At 35.0% G+C, this 19,793-nt stretch overlaps 1 protein-coding gene across 29 annotated transcripts in view; it reads left to right on the forward strand.

Moving 5' to 3' along the window:
* Nucleotides 1-19,793, forward strand: part of NAALADL2 (N-acetylated alpha-linked acidic dipeptidase like 2) — a 410,961-nt gene that overhangs the window by 292,756 nt on the left and 98,412 nt on the right. For all 29 annotated transcript variants that reach the window (XR_002438226.1, XR_002438227.1, XR_002438228.1 and 26 more), the window contains one exon: nucleotides 16,176-16,319. Coding sequence is in view for 13 of the 29 variants with exons in the window: in XM_021395573.1 (XP_021251248.1) it covers nucleotides 16,176-16,319 (144 nt within the window). In the remaining 16 variants the exon portion in view is untranslated. The remainder of the gene's footprint in view (nucleotides 1-16,175; nucleotides 16,320-19,793) is intronic.

Consider the following 19,793-nt stretch of genomic DNA (forward strand, 5'->3'; position numbering starts at 1 on the left):
TGACTATAAATATAAAACAAATTTATTGTATTCTGACTTACTTCAGTCATGGTTAGTACACTCTTCATTCTGCTTCCTTACGTTAAAAGAGTTTTTAGTTCTTTTTATCATTTTTTATATCACAGAATGACAGAATGGTGGAAGCTAGAAGGTTCTCCAAGTCCCTTTATCATCTCAGTAGCTCTCTTTTGGACTCTCTTCAGTTTGTCTCTTGTACTGGGGGCCCAGGACTGGACAAAGTGCTTCATATATTATTCTTGTGTTGAAAAGTCCAGTATCTGTATCAACTAAACCTAAGTGCTGATGTTGAGTAATTTTAGTTGCAATTGTGAATTTAAGAATGGTGATTTTCCTCAATTCACTGCTTTTTGTTATGTTTCCAAAACACAGTTAAAACTTCACTACTTCCACTTCAGGTTCTAGCATCTTTAATTTTTACTGTGCTTTGTATCAGACTCTGTAGGAGGAGTCACTTGGAAAAGGAATTTATTAATGTTGTTATACATTCCAGCTAATAATTCCTTTCAACATTATCTTCTCAATATTGATGAAGATGCTCTAATTGTTATGGAGCACTTTCTAAAAGTGCTAATAACTCTTCATTCAATTTATCTGCTAAAGGTTGGTGGCTGTTCATCATCTTCTGTGTGTAATTTTCAAAAACTAAGCATCATTCAGTAAATTGTTCTCAACTGGTGGCTGTTATGTTCTAACTGCAGAGACTGACTGCTCAACCAGAAGGGAAATTCTATTCACATGGCATCTCTGCCACTTTGAGCAAAGAGAGGAAGGAAATACCTGTCAACTGTGGAGGGAAAGTTTCAGTTGTATCAGAGATATCAGGGAAAATGCCAGGGAATATTAACCTAGTGATTCATATGTTTTGCTGATGGTATATTTTTATTGTGCTTCACATCAGTATTTTTCTTTGAATTATTATTTAATGCCTTATTTTTGTGTAGACAAAGAGAACTTTATGTTGAGAGAACAGGTTTTATTCTGAGAAGTCTTTGTCTTTTCAGTTTTGACCTTTCCCATTTGTCAGTCACTGATTTTGAAGTAAACTCTGCATTAAAAAGTAAAAATTTCATTTTGGTGTTTAGAATTGCTGACTTTTTCTTCTTTTTGAGAACAAAATAGTATGTCTTTGGAGACACTGTACAGATTGCTCAACAGAGTTCTTTGTGGTATCAAGATATCAACACCATTACATGGGCTGTTTGAAGTGAATGGATAGTTAGACTAACGTTCGGTTACACACATTAGGAATTTTTTTATTCTACAATATAGCTTCTTATGTTCATTGCTACTTGAAAGATAGATTGACAATGTGTTCATTGTAAAGGGTCTTTACAGTGAGAAACCAATTTTTAGAAGGAATATGTTTTCTGTAAGTACTTTTGTCTGATACATTAAGTTCCTTAGATTCTCACTGGAAAAATGGTTTGCGTTTTATAATAGCCCGAATACATACTGAAATCTTATGGTCTAAATAGATTTGAGACCATATACTCCCACAATATGGTTCCAAAAATCTTTTTACACATAAACAGTGTTTGCAAAGAATATTTCATTGTCTTCAATGGAAAAAAAGAAAAAATAATTTCATCTCTTGGTTGAGTAATATTCATAAAAGTTTAAGAATTACAGTAAACTTCTGTGATTCCTTTTAAAATATAAGCGTAGTAGAGAGGTATCTGAGTCTGGAGAAACAGTCTCAAATTCCAGCTATTTTAAAGTTTCTGGGAGTTTTCAGGTGACTCTAGGGTCAGAATTCAGTCAGAATATTTCCACTTTTAAACTACTGCAAGGTCAAGTGTATAGAGATAAAAAATGTCATGTTTGTGTAGCTGGTGCAACAGCATTTCAGAAAAGGTTTTGAAGTTGGGTGTTTGAAAATAAATTCAATTTTCCAGTGCATGTCCACACATCCTTTTCAGCTGTCATTGACTCTGTTAATATTTTTTTCTTTATTATCATACAGAAACTCTATTCTCTTTGAATTAGGTTCTGTTTACTATTTTCATGCTATGTGGTATAAGACTTAATAACATTGCATAAAAAAAAGGGAAGTCATTCTTTCTCCTTTGGACAAGCCGTTGATAAACATCTCTGTTGCGATATTTATTTTTATTTTTTAATCTAACACTCAAGCAATATTTTGTATATAACTGACTTATATTTTACTCAGGCATATTTCACTGCTAGTAGTGTAAAGTATTCCAGACTGTATTTATCCATGTGTCCACTCCTTCACGGGGTCTACAATAGTACATCAAGTATGGATAGTAATCTGTAAGACCCAACAAACTTCTTTGTTTCTGTTAATAGCAGAACTGCTGTCTAATTTAGTTTCTGTTAGAGCAGACAAAATGTTAGCTGATCTATGCCCTTCCTTATATAGCTTACTTGTGCGTGTTTAAAATTTTTCTAGTAAGCATTTTGAAGACATTAGCAAAGGCAGACTCATTTTAGTCTGTCTTTACAAACTGACATTTTGCTATTTATTGCCCATTATTTGTTATATATTGTAACGAAGCCCTTCAGTTATTTCAAAGAGAATCATGTACTGCTGCCAACAGGAGTATTCCTTGTAAAACTAGCAAGTTTTTCCCTGATACACCTGCTACTTTAATCTATATTTACTTTTACAGTTAATGAAATTTAGTGCTCTTTTGAATAGTTAATGCATTTCTAGGGCTGAAAATTTAACAAATCCATATATTTACGTTGAGTAGACAAATATCTTCATATAGTACAATGGTTTCCTAAAGCAGGAGCAATAAAATTTTTGTTAATCTCCGTGTTACTTGTGTTTTATACTGCTGATTTCTTTAGTATGTGCAGAAAAGGTCTATAAATGTTGTTCGGTAAATTACATGCTATATTCTGAAATGATGAACTAAGGTAATGGCCTCTGCCTTAGGAGCTGCATGCAACCAAGATTGCCATTTCCAAGTAAGGGTTATACTGTACCCGATAGTGGTGCTATGCTGTTGCAAGATAATCTGAGTCCCTTGCTTTATAAAGGAGCAACTCTAGAGACCGATATTGTTGGGTTATGATGGGGTATATTTGAACACCTGACCTTGCTTTCCATTTAGCTATTGCTGCTGTTTGTTATCTTTAAACCATTCACTGCATAACTCCATCTGTTCATGAAAAATGTAGTGTAGCTCTTGGCCACAAAAGTCACAGTGAAGATACTAGTATGTAATAACTTGGGTATTTGAGAAACATTATTTCTGTTAGCAAAAAAACAAATTGGTTTCAATATCAGTATCTTGGTATTTTCTATTAATAATTAAGTTCATTAATTGTTAAGTACATAGTAGATGCTTCAACACGTCTTCTGAGAGTTTGAATTTTATAGCCCTTGTTCTCTCTGACATTCTTTAAGAAACACTGAATGTGAAATGGTGCACATAACTGAATTCTATTTTATCTAAGTCCTGTATGTTATTTAACTGTTTAGCATAAGGCTGTGCATCATGCTTAATTACCAACCTATCACAATAAGTAGTCAACGCTGTAGTTGTTGTTTAATTTCCTTTTGCCATTTCAAGAAGCAAATACACTGTTTAATGGAAATATTTCTGTAAAATTTTAGGACACAACAATCCAATTGTGATTGCAAGGCTGACTTTCTACATAATGCAAACCAAATAATTGTGCTAAAAAGCTCATAACCAATTGCAGATGTACTTTGGAATTGCATTCAGTCATAAAAAGTTGCTTCTGCAGTGCTTCTGAGTTCTTTTATAATTTTGCATTTAAAATAAATACCCTCTGCTTGTTAATTGCAGGTGTGTTCCATATAGGGCAGCTACATCTGCCAACCTCAAACTTCTGAAATTGCTTTTGCTGTTCTGAATTGTACATAGACATGAAGCACCACAGATGAAAGTATCCTTGATAAAGAACTTCACAAAATGACATTAAAACTAATGAGGGATTTAGATATATAAAGTTGTTCTGAAGAGGCACTTGGAGATTCAGAAATTCATCTAAATTATTTCAGTCTCCTGATTATTCCGTGGACTATTTACTTTTCTTGACTGAAGAATTTCCAGCCCTAGGCTGCCTATTCTAATTCAGCTGTAGCTTAACACTTTTGAAGATGTCAAGTTGTCTGACCATAATAAAATGAGTTTATTCTGTAAAGAAAATAAAAGGGTTGTGGCAGCTTGTGCAAAAGATATCGTGTGTGTTTACGGTTGGGAGCTAGGTTAAGGAGAATTCAGTATAGAGTTTCCTATTGCTTGCAAGATTTCTTACACTTCAGGTATTTTGGAAGCTTTTCAAAGTATAGTGTTGGATAAGAATGTGTAACAGACTAGGCATCAGTTGCTTCTGTTGCCTGATGAAGTCCTTTTGGAAATATTCCATGAAGACACCGACTTACTGGGTGCCAGGTTCTACCAGGCTCACGGAATGTGGTTTATTTTTTCAAAATAAATATTTTTCCTAAGCCTGTAGGAAACTGCGAAGATAATTTTAGGAAACTTTGAATCTAAATGGAATGATTTTATGAAATCAACGCTGTGCATTATGTATATTTTCTTAAGAAATCACATTTTCAGTTGCAGCTTTGAAAAAATAAATGCAAGGTATTGAGGGCACATAAATATGAAGGACTCCAAATGAAACTGAAAAACGGTAGTGATTGAGCTCGTGTGTGTGTTTGTGGACGTTTGTATTGTGTTAAGGCATAGTAGGAACAGAAGAAAATTAGTTTCATTTTCAGTGAGTTTGCCAGATTACAGGGAACCAACAGCAGCAAGCATGCTTCCAACTAACAGCAGAAAAAACACCAGTTTTCATTAGATTTTAAATATATTTCTTTCTGGCTTCTTTTATTTCTTCAGCCTTGAAGTAGAGTTTAACAAAAAAAAAAAAAGCTTTGAAATATCTACTTTCTTACAGTGTGAGACAGAAAATTGTTGAATAGATTTTTTTAAAGGAAGCATAATTAACCCAGTGAATCTAAGATCTTATTAAACTGAGTACCTCTGCTCAATAAGTTCTGATGGCAAAATTATTATTTAAACAATCAAGTTTGCATAAATAACTCAAAATGTAATGTTGTGATTAAGTTATTTAAGTCCATAGGTACTTGAAGCATCATTAATCCAGGTCTTGTACTGTCTAAGTACAAGAGGATTCTGTAAGTAAGATAAATATTGTCTTGTAGCAAATTCTTACTAATATATTAAATAATTTGAGTGATTGTTTCAGATTTCCTTTCTCTGTGTTTCCTCTCAACCCTTCAGTGCTTCTCAAGAGTCAGTGCCACTTTTTCAGCTGCTACCCATAAGATTTAATTTTTATGACCACTGAATTAAGTAAGTGGGCAGATGTTTTAAAAAAACCTCTCTTTCATTTCTCTTTCCTCTCAAATCATTGCAACTAGAACACACAATCTTTTTTATATACATCTACTTAATTAAAATCCATTTACCACCTCCTCAGCAGCTAGCTTTGTGGCAATTTACTCAACATTCATGGCTGGGATGGCTGTGGCTGTCAACAAAGCAACTGAACATCTTTCAGATGCTCTCTCTGTGCTTAGTCCTGGGCTACTCCTTTGGTTCATTTTAGAGGAGAAAAGGACTTTGAATTGTTTCATGAAACTAAGCCAAAATTGAATACATTTTAATTTTAGTTAAAATAAATTTGTAATAAATGTAATAGCTTGCGCTTTTTTGTCTAGTAAATTTTTACTTCTTTCACAGTATTTAATGTCTTTTCCACGTAATGATTATAGTGATGTTTGTGCAGAAAACACATACAGAGTAAAGGCACAATAAAAAAAAATCAGGTGGGTCTACAGACTAAAATAGTATTCTTGCTTTCTGTTCTATTATTACTTAAGTATTAGCCTTGTTTACTGAAGTTGAACTGCAGTCAATAAAGTGAAATTACATGTTGGTAACCTGAAATCATATGAAGAAATACTTGAATTTTTGTCCTCATAATGAAGAGCAATGGAGAACTAAACTGTTCAGTCAGTTCTGACTCACTGATTTAAGTGATCTCATACAGCATAATATTTTTGAGAATGAAATATGCAGTGAGTACTGAGACTAAATATTTGTCCTCTCAGTGGTTATTTTTTTTTCTGAGCAGAATACACATTTGAGGGCAAATTTCAACTTTCTTCTTACAAATCTATTGGCATGAAATAGTTTATTACAAAACTGCAAATTCTTGCTTGCACACATATATGAAATGGAGTACTTGTAACAGTAAAGAATGATTGTATTGTACAGGCTGTCTCTTTAATGAGATGGTGCCAGTGGAATTTTCAAATACTGCATCTACATAGATCACTCTGTAAGTAATGCTTCCTATTTATTTCCGTTGAGGCTACAATGCATACAAAGAGCACAATAACACTATTCGATGTATCTGTACAATGCCCTCTGTTTATGATTCGGTCTTTTCTGGTGATTTTATATGAAACTATTATTTTTTCCAGCAGGGATTATTTTCATAAGTTTTGTAGATGATGGCACATTTACAGTTCAGAGTTCCAGTATGGAGACTTTCTAATTTCTCTATGGAGAAGCCTAACAGATGGCAGTCAAAAGAGAAAGTAAGGGGATTTGTCATAGTGTGGTTTTGTTTTTTTTCAAAAGTTAAATGCTAACTAAATATCTACAGTCATGAATGAAAAACTTCAGAAATATTTTGCTGATAAGAAAACAGATATGGTCATGGGCAGCCACAGAGCTGTGCAGGATGAGAAGAGAAAGCAATCCGGGCCATCCTGGTTAGACATTCATTAGCATAGAGGCAAAAAGGAGGAAAAGATTAACCCAACTGTGTACCTTAATACTAGAATGCAATTTGAGTTGTTACTTTGTCATAATATCCATACAGAATAAATGTAAAATAGCTCACACACCACTCCAGAAATGTTCCTAAATATCAACTGAAAAATTATCACTACATAGGTAGTAGTCAACAAAGTCTACATAAAATTATATGCGGTTTATTACATATTGACAGACAGAGAAGGCATTCTGTTGATTGACTGAAACCCTTGTAGGAAGGAACCAGAAATACATACAGAAGGCTGATTCAGCGTGTGTGCTATGATTCAGAATTTAAAATAGTCCTTGCTCTGACAAAGAGATTCTTGTTGCTTTTGGATCTGATGCTATGATTCTGTGTAGAGACATCTGCCTGATAGGATCTGATCTGTGCTTAACATCTCACTTTTTATTAGTCATTGCTCAGCTATTAAATGGTTGGGACAGATTTACCAGTTATTTTATAAATCAGACCCTAACAGAGTAACAAATTTTTTTTTTTCTATGGGGATTGTATTATCAGGATCTATCTTTTTAAATATAAGGCGATACAGTGCTCCTTTACAAAGAAGTTGGGGTTGTTTGTTTGTTTTTTAAATAGAGAAAGTTGAAAACTGTTGGAACTAGACGATCTTAGAGATCCCTTCCAAACGAAATGATTCTATGATTCTAACATTGGCTTTCTCCCTAGAGGTCAAGACTAGCCTCTGTAATTATGGTTCGACAATATGAGGCTTTGGGAGACAGCTGTTGGAAGAAGACTTGTCACCCTGACTACCTCCTTGTCCCAGGTTTCCTCTTACACTTGTGATTTATCTGTTGAGAGGACTGCTGTGATATGGATTAGGGAACTGTTCCAACAGAAGTTCAAGAAAGTTAGTTGATCTAGTTCATAGTATGGCTACTGAAGCAACTGTGTTGGCACACGTAATGGCAGTACTGTATGAGAAGAACGGGTAACAATCTATGGGAAAAGGGGGAGATTTCAGAACCCTTTAATGACAACATATATATTAAAAAAAAAACAAAACCGAAATGTGACTTCACATAGTTTCAAAAATGGAAGAATAAATTACAGATATATCTTACTGTAAGAGAAGGATAACGTACTACAGCTAACATATGCACTTTTATTTTGTTATTGACCAAATATATAGACAAGATGTGGTTCTGAATCATTGCAATGTTAGCTATATGCTATAAACAAAGTAACTGGTATCCTATACCTGTCTCTTTCAATGTTTTCTTTCTATCCGTTCAATTTCTTGTAGAACGTTATAGGGCTTTTATTATTTTTAGTAATAATAAATCGCATTATTATGGGTAAGCTGGACGCCATGCTTGTTTTTAACCAGAACAGTCGTTTTTAGGATAGCATATGTAACCTGATGTATATTCTAGCTAATGCAAACATACTTCACCTTAAGCAAGAGTTATTTTTTTATTTGTAGTCTCGATCATCCCTGGAGGGAAGGAAATCTGTGTCAGTCTCTCATTCTCCTGTTTGTTGTTTATTTCCTCTATATAGTGGCCATCATCAGTACAGACGAACAAGATTTAGTTCATGAAGGAGCAAGCTAATGGGCCAGCCCATTAACTTTTTAGTGACACAGAAATTGCATACGTCTTAGAACGGTTAACAGGAAATATAATTCATATAGCATGACTTAGGTTAATACTCAAGCTTGGAGGCTACCTGGATCCTTTTTGCAGGAGTGAGAAGAATCTTTGGTTATACTGGATACTGCGGTGCAAACATAAAGTAAACTGACTGATACCAGTCATTCCCTATTCTAATTCTTGCAATGGTCAGTCTTTCAAAAAGCCCAAGAGAACTTGTTACTTGCCAGTTACTGTACCTAGCTCTAAACTAGAGAAAAGCTGTTCAATCACTCTGACCAGAGCTGCTGCATTATTGTAATTACTGCTTTTCTCCCTATGAACTGTTGCCAGGCAGGAAAAGGAAATCAGTATCAAAAACTGCATAAGTTCTAGTTAGAATGACACTGCAGTTGTAAAGAGTATTACAACATTATTTTTTTAAAGAAATACTATTTACCTATCTTGAAGGCAAAAAAAATGGAAGTGAATGTCAGTTAATCCTGTTAAAGAGTAAAATGTCTCTATAAACTATATTATAAACTATTAAGTATGGAAAGAGTTTTGTGCCACTAACATAGTACCTTAGTCATTGTATATTTTGATGCTTTCAAGATTCTTAATTACTAAAAGTACTTAGGGGAATGGTCCAAAGTGAGGAATCCAGCATTTGCTGTGTTCGTTCCCAGTCAGCAGGCCAAATTCATCTGTAGGAGAGCCACAGCCCAGGATGTAAACTTGAGATAGGACTGTACTTTACCCCATATATGCAGATAGATGGGATGTACTTAAATATCTTTCAGGCACAGACCAAAGTATATTTTTTCAGTGAAACTGATAACAAATTGCTTGGAACTTGGATTCTAAATGTTTTATATTTCAATTTTAAAAGCTACTGCTGTCAAGCTCAGTATGTCAGTTGATTTGTTCTCCCTCGTGCACACACGGATGTACAGCATTCTCTCCAAATTTAGTTTGAGATCACAGTACAGATAATAGACTGGGAAATATTTTCTAGGAACAAATAGGTACATTTCAAACAGACTTGCTGATATGCTGTAGTTTTACCTAAAGAGAATGATTTGAAAAAAAAAAAATGTATCTGATACTCAATATTTAGGATTATGCAGTAATTCTTCCCTGCTATATTATGTTGTTACTAGGACATAAAAATATATATTAACTATGTTTAATCCATAGAAAAATTGTTCTTCCCTTTTCACAACTTAGTGTAGGATACGTAAAAGGAAAAATTTTACTTCCATATTACTGGGTCTACAAGATGCATTAATTTAGCTTTTTTTTTTTTGGTCTAGTTCTTGTCATTTTAATGATTAGTAGCTATAACAAGCTAAGTGGAAATGGGTATTCAAAGCGATGAGAGCATTGTGAGAAGTTTGGTGGGGTTTTTTTTGTACTCTTGCTAGAAAATATTTTTAGAAGAGAAGGGGAGTAATAGGATGTTTTTGCGTCAAAGTGTCAAAGAGGTTTTGCTTTTACAAAATAAATGTGTTGCTTTTTATTCCACTTATCTTAAAAAGAAACAAGACTGACAGTATTTTTAAAATATGTTAAGCAGACATTAAGGCAGAGTGATTTGTTCTGAGACAGGAGAGTGCAATTTTTAGGCCACTCTTCTGCTCTCCTCAGCTGGCATGGGGAGAGCATCACAAAGGTAAAAGTGTGAGAACTCATGGGTAGAGATAAAGACAGTTTACTGGGTAAAGCAAAAGGTGTGCTTGCAAGCAAAGCAAAACAAGCAACTCATTCACTGCTTCCCGTTGGCAGGCAGATGTTCAGCCACTTCCAGGAAAGCTGGGATCATTATGTGTTTCTTGGCAAGACAAATGCCATCACTCCAAAAGCCCTCCGCTTCCTCCTTATTTTCCCCAGCTTCTATTGCTGAGCATGATGTCACGTGCCATGGGCTGTCTCTTAGGCCTGTTGGGTCAGCCCTTTCAAGCTCCTTGTGCATGCCAGTCCCTCACTGGCAGGGCACCACAACGAGCAGCAAAGCTCATGGCTCTGTGCAAGCTCTACTCTGTGACAACTTACTGTCAGTGTGTTGTCACCACTATTTTAATCAAAAATCCGAAGCATTGCATCATACAAGAAAGTGTAACATCTACAAAGAAAATTAAAAAACTCTATCCCAGCCAACACCATGACAATCTCGTACTTAATGTCCTGTAAAACTGCTTGGAAAGTCCTGGCTTGTGGCTGCTCTTAAAATCCCTGGTTGCAGAATATAATTTTGTTTTTGTTTTTAACCAAGGAGAAGCAAATGTTTTTCTGTTCCTATATATTAATGCTAATGACTAGTGAAGCAATGTACTTCTAAATTGACAAATGTTTCACCCTGCAGTTCTGGAGGATAATCCATAGAGAACTGATTAAAGATGTAACAAGAAAATGTTTATTATCATTTCTACTCCATGGACTTCTACTCAAGGTTTTGTTCTTCTCTTGAATAATGTTTTCCCCTACCAGTTATTTTTCTCAGCTGTACTTACCAAGATACTGTCCAAGTGTTAAGCTAAGTTATTCTCCCACCTTTTAATGAAAAACATTTTGAGGATCATAGGGTGATCAGCAACATTTTTAGTACACAATGGTCAAAATACCAGTTTCCACAGAACATTATTTGTTTTGGAGAGATGGAAGAAGAGTTCTGCAGTTGACTTTATGTACTGAAAACAACATATTTGACTTTTGACATCCAAACATTGAGAAGATGTGGTATTTTCACAGATTTTTCATTTCCTGAGTGCTTGGAGAACGGCATTTCTTGTCTGGATCAGCATTCTCTCTGTATCAATTTAAAGCAAAAAGGGACAGACCGAAACAATTTATTTTTCTTCCAGTGTTCTAATAGTGAATTTAAGAAGTAAAAAAAGTACATCTTACTCTACTCAGTGATTTTGCAAACTGTAGCAGATAGGAACATCTTTTGTATCAGGGGTTAGACTGGATCTGAATTCAAAGAATCTTCTTGAAACAAACCTGCAATTTGGTATGACTGCATTCTTGCTAATAAAGCCAATGAAAAGTAGACAGGAAGTCAATAAGAGCTGCCTTAAAATAATGTTACTTCGTGGAGCTATTCATTGGAAGACCAAGGTGCAAAAATAGCAGCAAAAAAAATGTTCAATCTGTGCTGTATAATTCACCAGTGTGACAGTGCAAGCCTTTTCTAGCAGTATTAATTGGAAGTGTGATTGACTGCTTTTTTTGTGAAGTGAGAATCTTGTCTTTATTAGTAATATTGCTTATGGACATCTTTGTAAACAGCAGTAACTGAAGATGCAGCAAAATAGCTGCTGCATAGCAGAATTATTGTGATTAATGATAGTGATGTGGGCTTAAGACCTGGAGTCACCAATCAGCTGATGGAGTCTTGCTATAGCAAGCACCGTCCAATCCTTTCAGTCTTGGCATGGGGCTAGATGTAGGTCAGGAAAACCATAGGTAAGCTGATTATGCAAAGAAAAAAGGAATTATTGTGACTAGCTTCATGAGATCCAGTGGAAGCTTAACAGCTGTTGAATACATCAGTACAGTTGTGTGAGGGTGTATGCATTCAAAGTACAAATTGTACAAATATGAGATATGTCAGTTTTTACATCTTTGTTTTGATCATGCTTAATACTAGATCAAGTGTTTACAAAGGGCAACACAGAAGACGTACTGGGAATGCATAAGTGTCAGGATACCTCCTCTGCAAAGATGCATTGAACTAACTGCTCACTCCAGGCAAATGAGTGACAGAGCCATCTTATTTGACCAAACACACTTTACTCTGGCCTTTGTGCCTTAATTCATTCTCACACTGGGCTGTGAAGTCCTTTCTGGAGTTTCTATTCTCAGTATAAAACTGTTTGTCAAATTTCCGTTAAGCTTAAGGTGAAAAATTAATGAGCCATTCACTTCAGATATTTCAGAACTTTACTGCTCTATTATTAATGCAACAGAAAGTCAAAGATGTGGGTATATATAGTTATGGTTCAGTGTTCAGTCAGACTTTTTTTGATGTGTAAACTTTTTGGAGAGATCATTAAAGCAGTGTTTCAGGTCATAGAAGGAATTATGATAATGAATTTTATCCGTAAACTTCTTAGTTTTATTTATTAACTTTCTGTTTTATCAGATCCTGGCAGAGGACAACTTTAATAAACAGTTAAAGATGAAATATGGTATTCTCTGAATGTGGAATTTAAATAGAAGTGAACAGAAAAGTGATTCCTATACCATAAGCTCTTTTTTGGAAATACAACTAAAAGGCAAATTGTGCAATCCTGGAGAAGATGCGGATAAAGTAAAATTATTTTGTGACTGAATCTCTTCTGTTTCTTGTGCTCTGATTTTAGGCTTGACCAGTCACTGAAGTGATGATAAAATTGTACTTTAATCCAGAATTGAGTGGAATACAATGCACAAGTAGCACTGTTAAATTCTCCTCATAAAGCCTTTTCAGAAATCTAAGAATATGTTACTAATGTCAGTAAGTTACATGACATAACACTGTGAAATGTTAGGTTACAAGTGTGCATCTCACACTGAGCGGTATGGAAATGGGTTCTCAACATTTGTGTTTATGGTAAGGAAGAAAACCCAAAACAAAGTCACTAGAAAAGTGCAGTCCTCACTTTCTGTGTCAGAAACATTCTAAAGGTTACCTCTTTTTCTACTCCCCGAATAAATTTAATAATTGATTAGTGTATTTTTCTTCCCTCATTGCAAAATATTCTCTGGAGTCCTTCTTAAATGAATAGCAGTTTTAGGCCTGGCATGGTTGGATTGTTAGAACTGCTGAGTAAGGAATTCTGTTTCTTGAACTATTTTGATGCTATCAAATGAAATTTTAATTACAAGTAAAATCCTAATATTAAATTATTCTTAAAGCATTTGTTGGGTTCCCATATCCTGAAAGTGCTGTGTCCTCCAAGGAGTCTGGTATCCTGTGGGGAAAGATGATGCAAGAACCTCACGAAGTTCTTAGTTGTCAGTTTCCTTGTGAAGTCAGGTTGTGCTATTTTGCGGTTGGTACTTGACCAAGCCCATGCTTTAAAAGCAAACTGGAAGGCTTTAGCCCTGAAAATCTCAAAATTTTTCAATATGAGCTACGTTTTACTTGGGAGAGGTTTTGGATTTTTCTTGTTTGATTCCTGATCATGGTGCAGATGGCTTTGCTTACATCTCATAGGAAAAAGGTACTCTCATGATTGCTAATAAATAGCTGGTAGATGGAAAGTAACTCTAAAGTTTTTCCTTAATATTTTAATATTTGGTTTTAATATTTGTTCCATTACTTTTTTTTATTAAATAAGTTTTTTCAGTTATTAAAGATTCATAGCATCCAGGTCTGGAAGAAATGTCAAGAGGACATCTAATCTAGCACCTTGCCTCAGAGAAGAGATGATCCATATTTGTGCTGTTCCTGACAGTTTTTTTTATAATCTTCTATGTAAAGACTTCTGTTGTAGAAATTCTGCCTCCTGCTGAGGCAAGTAGTCATGAATTCTTACAATTAGAAAGTTTTTCTACCAGATAAGGTAAATCTCCCTTTCTGTAGCTCAGATCCCTGTTTTTTTTTTTTTTTTTTTTTTACCCAGGCATTAAACTGTTCTTTATACCTTACAACGATTTATTTTTTTTAAACATGAGAAGTTTTCTCCTATAAGTTGTTCTTAAATGTGTATCTTTCATAGTCTGTTCAGATGTGAAGCTCAAGTTGTGGATAAATGGAGAAGGGATAGGTGCTTTTCATTTGCAGCACTTTGAGGTTCATTGCTCCTGTAATATAGTCTGCAGGTTGATGAACGTTAGACGAAATAGTGTCTCAGTTACATTACTTGGATGGGCATTTCAGGATTCTTTTTGCTTCTAGAAATAGACTGCTAAAGCTTAAGCAAATTGAATTTACTATCAATTTACTGAAGTAACTTTCAGGGATTTTCAGCCCTGTCCAGCTTTGATAGTCAAAAAAAAAAAAACCTTCTAAATTATTACTTTTGGATCAGTTTCATCTTTCCACTTATAAGAAGTGAACGCTGAAAAGATCTGTTATGTGTCAAAGAGGAATAACAGATTCTTCTCCATAACTAAATGTTACAGCGTTGGATGATTTTTGTGCTGTGATTAAGGGCAACTTGGAAGATGTCTCGGGAGTTTCTGACACAAAAAATAAAACTAAAGAGGGAGGATGCATGTGAATGTGTATGCTGCGGTTCAGTAACAACACATCTGCTCGTAATTTTCTATAAGTTTATTAGAACATTCGCTGCTGAATTCTGATAGCTTCTTCCCCTTGTGACTGCAAGTCACATAGAATGTAAAGAATTCCTCCCAGCTGTAAAGGAGTCCATGTCAGCAGAAAAATGTGTTGCATGGATGTCTCAGAGAGAGGCCTCGTAATCTGAATCTCTGGTTGGAAGTTTGGGAATTATTCCATCTGGGCAGGCACGTTAGAAGGTTTTTAGAGCTTTGCATAGCTGGTTTCTGCCCCATGCTGTGAACCTCCTCTCCTTTTCCATGGTGGGCTTTTCATCTGCAAGAAAATTCTTGCTTTCCTTGGGAAGATACAATGCTTTTATTAGGCCAACTAAAATATTCGAGAAAAATAGATGGATGTTTTGTCCTGAATTGTGTTAGAGCATTTCCATTTGTGGAGTTTGCCTTTTCTTCCATTTATGTCAGCTGGTCTCCCAGCATGTCTTGTTATCTCCAGAAACCTTCCCATGCTTAAATGTTGGCAGATGTGTGTATGGAAACTCATTTATTTTCAAATAGACTTTTTAAAATATGCATAAATCTTCAGATACAGTGAGGCTTGTGCTGTTGTTCCTTAAGATCTTAAAGATGTAAATGAAGTATTCTGATGCTTTCTGATGTGTACCTTCTTCCACTTGATACGTACCTATCTGTTCAATATGCTTTCATTCCACATCTCTTTCATCTGAACCTTCAACCTTCCATCATAAAAACACCTGCAATTAGAAAATAAGGCAGTCACCTTAGCCGCATTGAACACTCATTGAGTCAATGAGATGATCAAACTGTATTCTTTGAAGTGGAATGTGTATATTCAAATTTCCAGGTTTCTTGATATGCGCAAAGAACCACACCACATCAGCTTGTAGTATTTCATCAACGTGCATTCTCCGTGGTGTGTGCTCTTTTCAGAGTTCACAAAAAAAAGCTTTTTGTGTGAAAATAGCTCGCCTCTTAAACAGTGTATTGCTAAGTAGCATAACTTCTTTAATGTTTAAATATTTTTGTGTCTGCAGCAAAGCAAACAAACTTATCAGTAGCAACATCATTCAGCGCGGACAGATACTTCTGTTTGATTTCAACAAGTTTAAATATCTGCTTTTCCCTGTAACATTGTGTTCAGTTCTTACTTGAATTTGGAAATTACTGCTGATCAGAAATTCTATTGTTCGCTGATTCCTTTCACTATACAGTAATTTCTTTTTTTGTTGCTGAATCACGCGCAATCTACTATCTGCTTGGACTCTGAAAAGCTTTTTTCTTGTGGAACTATCCCCTACTTATCGTAACATCTACATGTAATTTTGAGGTGCATGTTCTTGGAGGAATATTTTTTCAGTAAGGTAAGAATAAAATAGTGGCTGATTATCTAAATTAAATGTCTTAATCTTTACTGTAGATGGTTGTTTTTTTTTCCTTGGTTTATGCTTTATTCAGAAATTCTTAATTATCATGTACGAAATTGCTCTTTTCTTTCTGCCATTTAAGATGGAAGCTACAGACAACATCGACTGAACCTCACCACGTTGTTAGTGCAACCAATTTCTGCAGTACTTGCCAAAAAACTCATTTCTATGCCTGAGAATAGAGTCCAAAAAGACAAGTGCGTCCCCCTGCAACTGCTGAGTACAGGTAATGCTTTTAAAGTGTTGGTTTTTCTCTTAACAATGAAATATTCTTCAACAATTCCACATTTATTTTTTGGAACAGTGTATTGCTAAGAGTTTTAGCTGATTGTAAGGGTGTTTTGTGTAACTGCTTTCTAGAAGAGATTATCGAAGAAAAGAAAACCATGCTCTCTAAGAAGTCATTTGTTCTTTTATCTTTGGCAACCTTGCTCTAGTTATGTATAACTTTTCATGATCTCTTTTGCTAGCATTTGGCAAATATAAGTCAATATCTGAAGTACAAAGTCTCTTAGTGTAAGGCATTAAGTTCTAATTCTTGCTATTGACAAAAAAATCCCACTGTCTTTAGATATCTTCGCTAGGGAGATGTTATTACAGTTTGCTAGGCCTTGTTGGACTGCTTAAACATCAAGGCACCAGGAGCAGTATTATTCTGTGACTTTTTTCTGCCTCTAGCATAATAATGTAATTCTAAATAGCGTTGTGTCTTTCTGTGTTCCTTAATTTGTATCTGCTGTAGAATAAACACTTGTATTGTTGTCTAACCCTTCAGGCACCTTTCTCAATGAGTTTCACCAGAAAAAGTCATCGTGACAAAAGTGAAATACCTTGAATAGAGCTAGATGAAAGGAAAGAATGCATTCATCTTCAGAGATGATGCCGTTAGCAAACTCTTACAGATTACTGCTTGAAAAAACTTACGCTTTTGGGGGAAAATAAAAGTGAAAATACAGTCTTCCAACAAAGATGATGCAACGTGTTTCAAGGGAGGAACACCTTTCAGATAGCATTCCAGAAGAGATGTTTGCATAAGTAATAATTCTGTCTTGATTTTTGTTTAGTAATAGTCTATCTTTCACCAGTAGAAAATGCAGAAAAAATATACCCTTTATTATAATGCCTGTTATTTTAAGTGATATAAAGCAGTGATCTTGGAATTATGGGGACAGACTATGTTAGCCACTGTCACTTCCACTAAGTGCAATGATAATAGTAAAAGCAGATTTTAAGGGCAAACGTATGTACTGTATCATTTATTTATTGCCTTTGGGAAGTTACTGTGGAATAGGAATACAATAAAACAAGTCATAAAAAAGGCTGATTAATTTTATGACTTGTGTTAGCATTTGTAGTTATGTACGCTAAATGTAAAGGCAGTAAGGCCTCACACTTCATGTCTTAAGCTGTTGTGGTTAGAACAAATATTGCTCTCTATGCATGGCTGACCAGATACTTTAAAGATCTTCTGATCTTCTCAACTATCAGTAAACAAAGACTGAATAAACAATAAAATAACTTTTTTAAAGGAACAGTTAAGAGGTGTGAGGATTGCTAATATTGTAGGAATTTTCAGCAGCTGAAATGCATGATGGAAGGCAAGAATTTGGGCTGACAAAGAGTTCTCGTTTTCAAGAAATAGCTGTACGGAGTCTGTTTTTCAAAGAGGTTTTTTGGAGGCTGCAGTATGGAATCACCTAGGGGTAACTTATTCTACCTTTTGTATGACAGATGTGGTGTTTGTTTTACCTTCTTTGAGAAGGCGGGAATTCTGTGTGGTGAAAGATTTCTGGAAAGAATATTCCAAGCTGACTGTCTAGAAAGAGTCAATCCATGTCCTCCTGTTTTCTGGTGAACACAGCAGCTTGTTTCCAATTTCGTGTAAAACTTTTTAACCACAGTAACTCATGTGGCTTTTATTTTTTTAAATCTTATGTTATTGAGTAAGGCAGCTCTGTAGCAACAAGCCTTGCTTAATTCTGTAATGCATTCATGATACATTGTGCTTTGAAATAACAGTAGTATGACTGTCGATGTGCTGGAGCATATAGTTTGCGGAAGTGCTCAGTAGCAGCTCTAACAGAAGAGATAAAAGATTGCTTTCATGACAAGAAATCTTGTATAACTATTTAATAACAATAACTAAAGCGAATATGCTGAACAGAGCAAGGCACATGAAGTGAAGGCTGAATCTGTAGTCTTCTTGTTGATGAAGCTTAAGGGAAAGATTTCACAAGTGACATAGAATTCATTATTTTTGTCGAAAGAGATGAATGAGCAATTCAGATGATTGGTTGGCTTAAAATTTGTTAGAATAAAATGATCATTCTCTCATCAGTATGTTTCAAAAAGCCAAGCAGCAGATTCATCAGTAATGATTAAACATTTATATATAGTTTCCTCACATTGCCTCTTTTTTCCCTTAGCCTTGCAGTTTTCAAGAGACATAAAGTGATAGAGGCACTGGGAGGATATGGGAAGAGACATCTGAGATATATCAGATACTTAGAACCCAAAAAGTGGAGAGTGGGAATTAAGTTAGTTATTAGTGTTGTGTTAGTTGAAGTCAGTAATTAGATTTGCTTTTTTGTTTATTACGGTGCTTCTTTGTTAATCCTCATTGATCTTAAAATTCTGTGTTCCTGTGAACTTTTTCAAAAATGAGCAAATAAGGAATTTAAGAATGAAGTATTGGAGAAAAGCTCTACACTTCTGAAGGTTTTGTTGTTGTTGTTGTTTTATTTGAGAGAGAGAAGGTAGTTAGGATATTGGCTAGAACATGGTGCTTTTGTTTCAATTGCTATAAATAGGGAAAAGAAGCTCTCAAAGCCAGATTATAAAATTCAGCTATACGTATGAAGCATTCGCAAAATTCATAACTGTCTTTGATACTGAGTGGGGTGCCTTCACCATTCTATATCACCGTGGGACAAGGTTCAGAGTGGAAAAAGAAATGGGAAACACCTGATTTCTTAGACTCCTGGCAGTAGATTATGCTCTTCTGTAGTTTTAAAATTGTCAATCAAATGAGTGGGAAATGACCATGCATTTTTAAAAATAGGTAATTTGGAGACATGACAGCAATTTGGTATGAGATAATGTACAGATTTCAAGTTATATACGTAGATAAAAGTACTGACAAGAGTAAATATTTTTCTACTTCAGAAATAACCTCTAGTTTACTTAAAGTCGGGGTATATCCTGAGTAGTATTAAGCTAAAGTCTCCTCATTTTCCAGAGAATACACAGGAAAAAAAAAATCAATACCTTTAAAATACAGTATAAGGAAGTAAGATTTGCTGTCAGGAGTGTCAAAAGGGGATTAAATTTCACTTCTGCCGTGTACTCCAAAGGGTGCGTTCAGCTTTTTCATCCAGTGTACCGAGCCTTTAAGCCCAAGTCACTTTAAGCTGACTACTGTGGTACATGACTATTAACTTGACTATCTGATTTCAGAATATGTGCATGGCCAGAAATTAATTTCCTATTTCTTCATTGTCAGTTGAAGACGAGATAGCTGATGTTGATTAAGGAAAAAAGAGAGTTAAGTCACTTGTTTTCAAAAGGATTTATCTCCTTTTTGAAATGGGGCTTAAAGAAACGTATCTGAAGTTTTGTAGCTAGAAGAGGGGAAATCAGTTCAGGCTTGGAAATATTTTTCAAGCAGACTATTAAATGAATCACTAAGCAGGCTCTAGAA

The sequence above is a fragment of the Numida meleagris genome, chromosome 4, assembly GCF_002078875.1.
Source record: "Numida meleagris isolate 19003 breed g44 Domestic line chromosome 4, NumMel1.0, whole genome shotgun sequence".
Lineage (NCBI taxonomy): Eukaryota > Metazoa > Chordata > Aves > Galliformes > Numididae > Numida > Numida meleagris.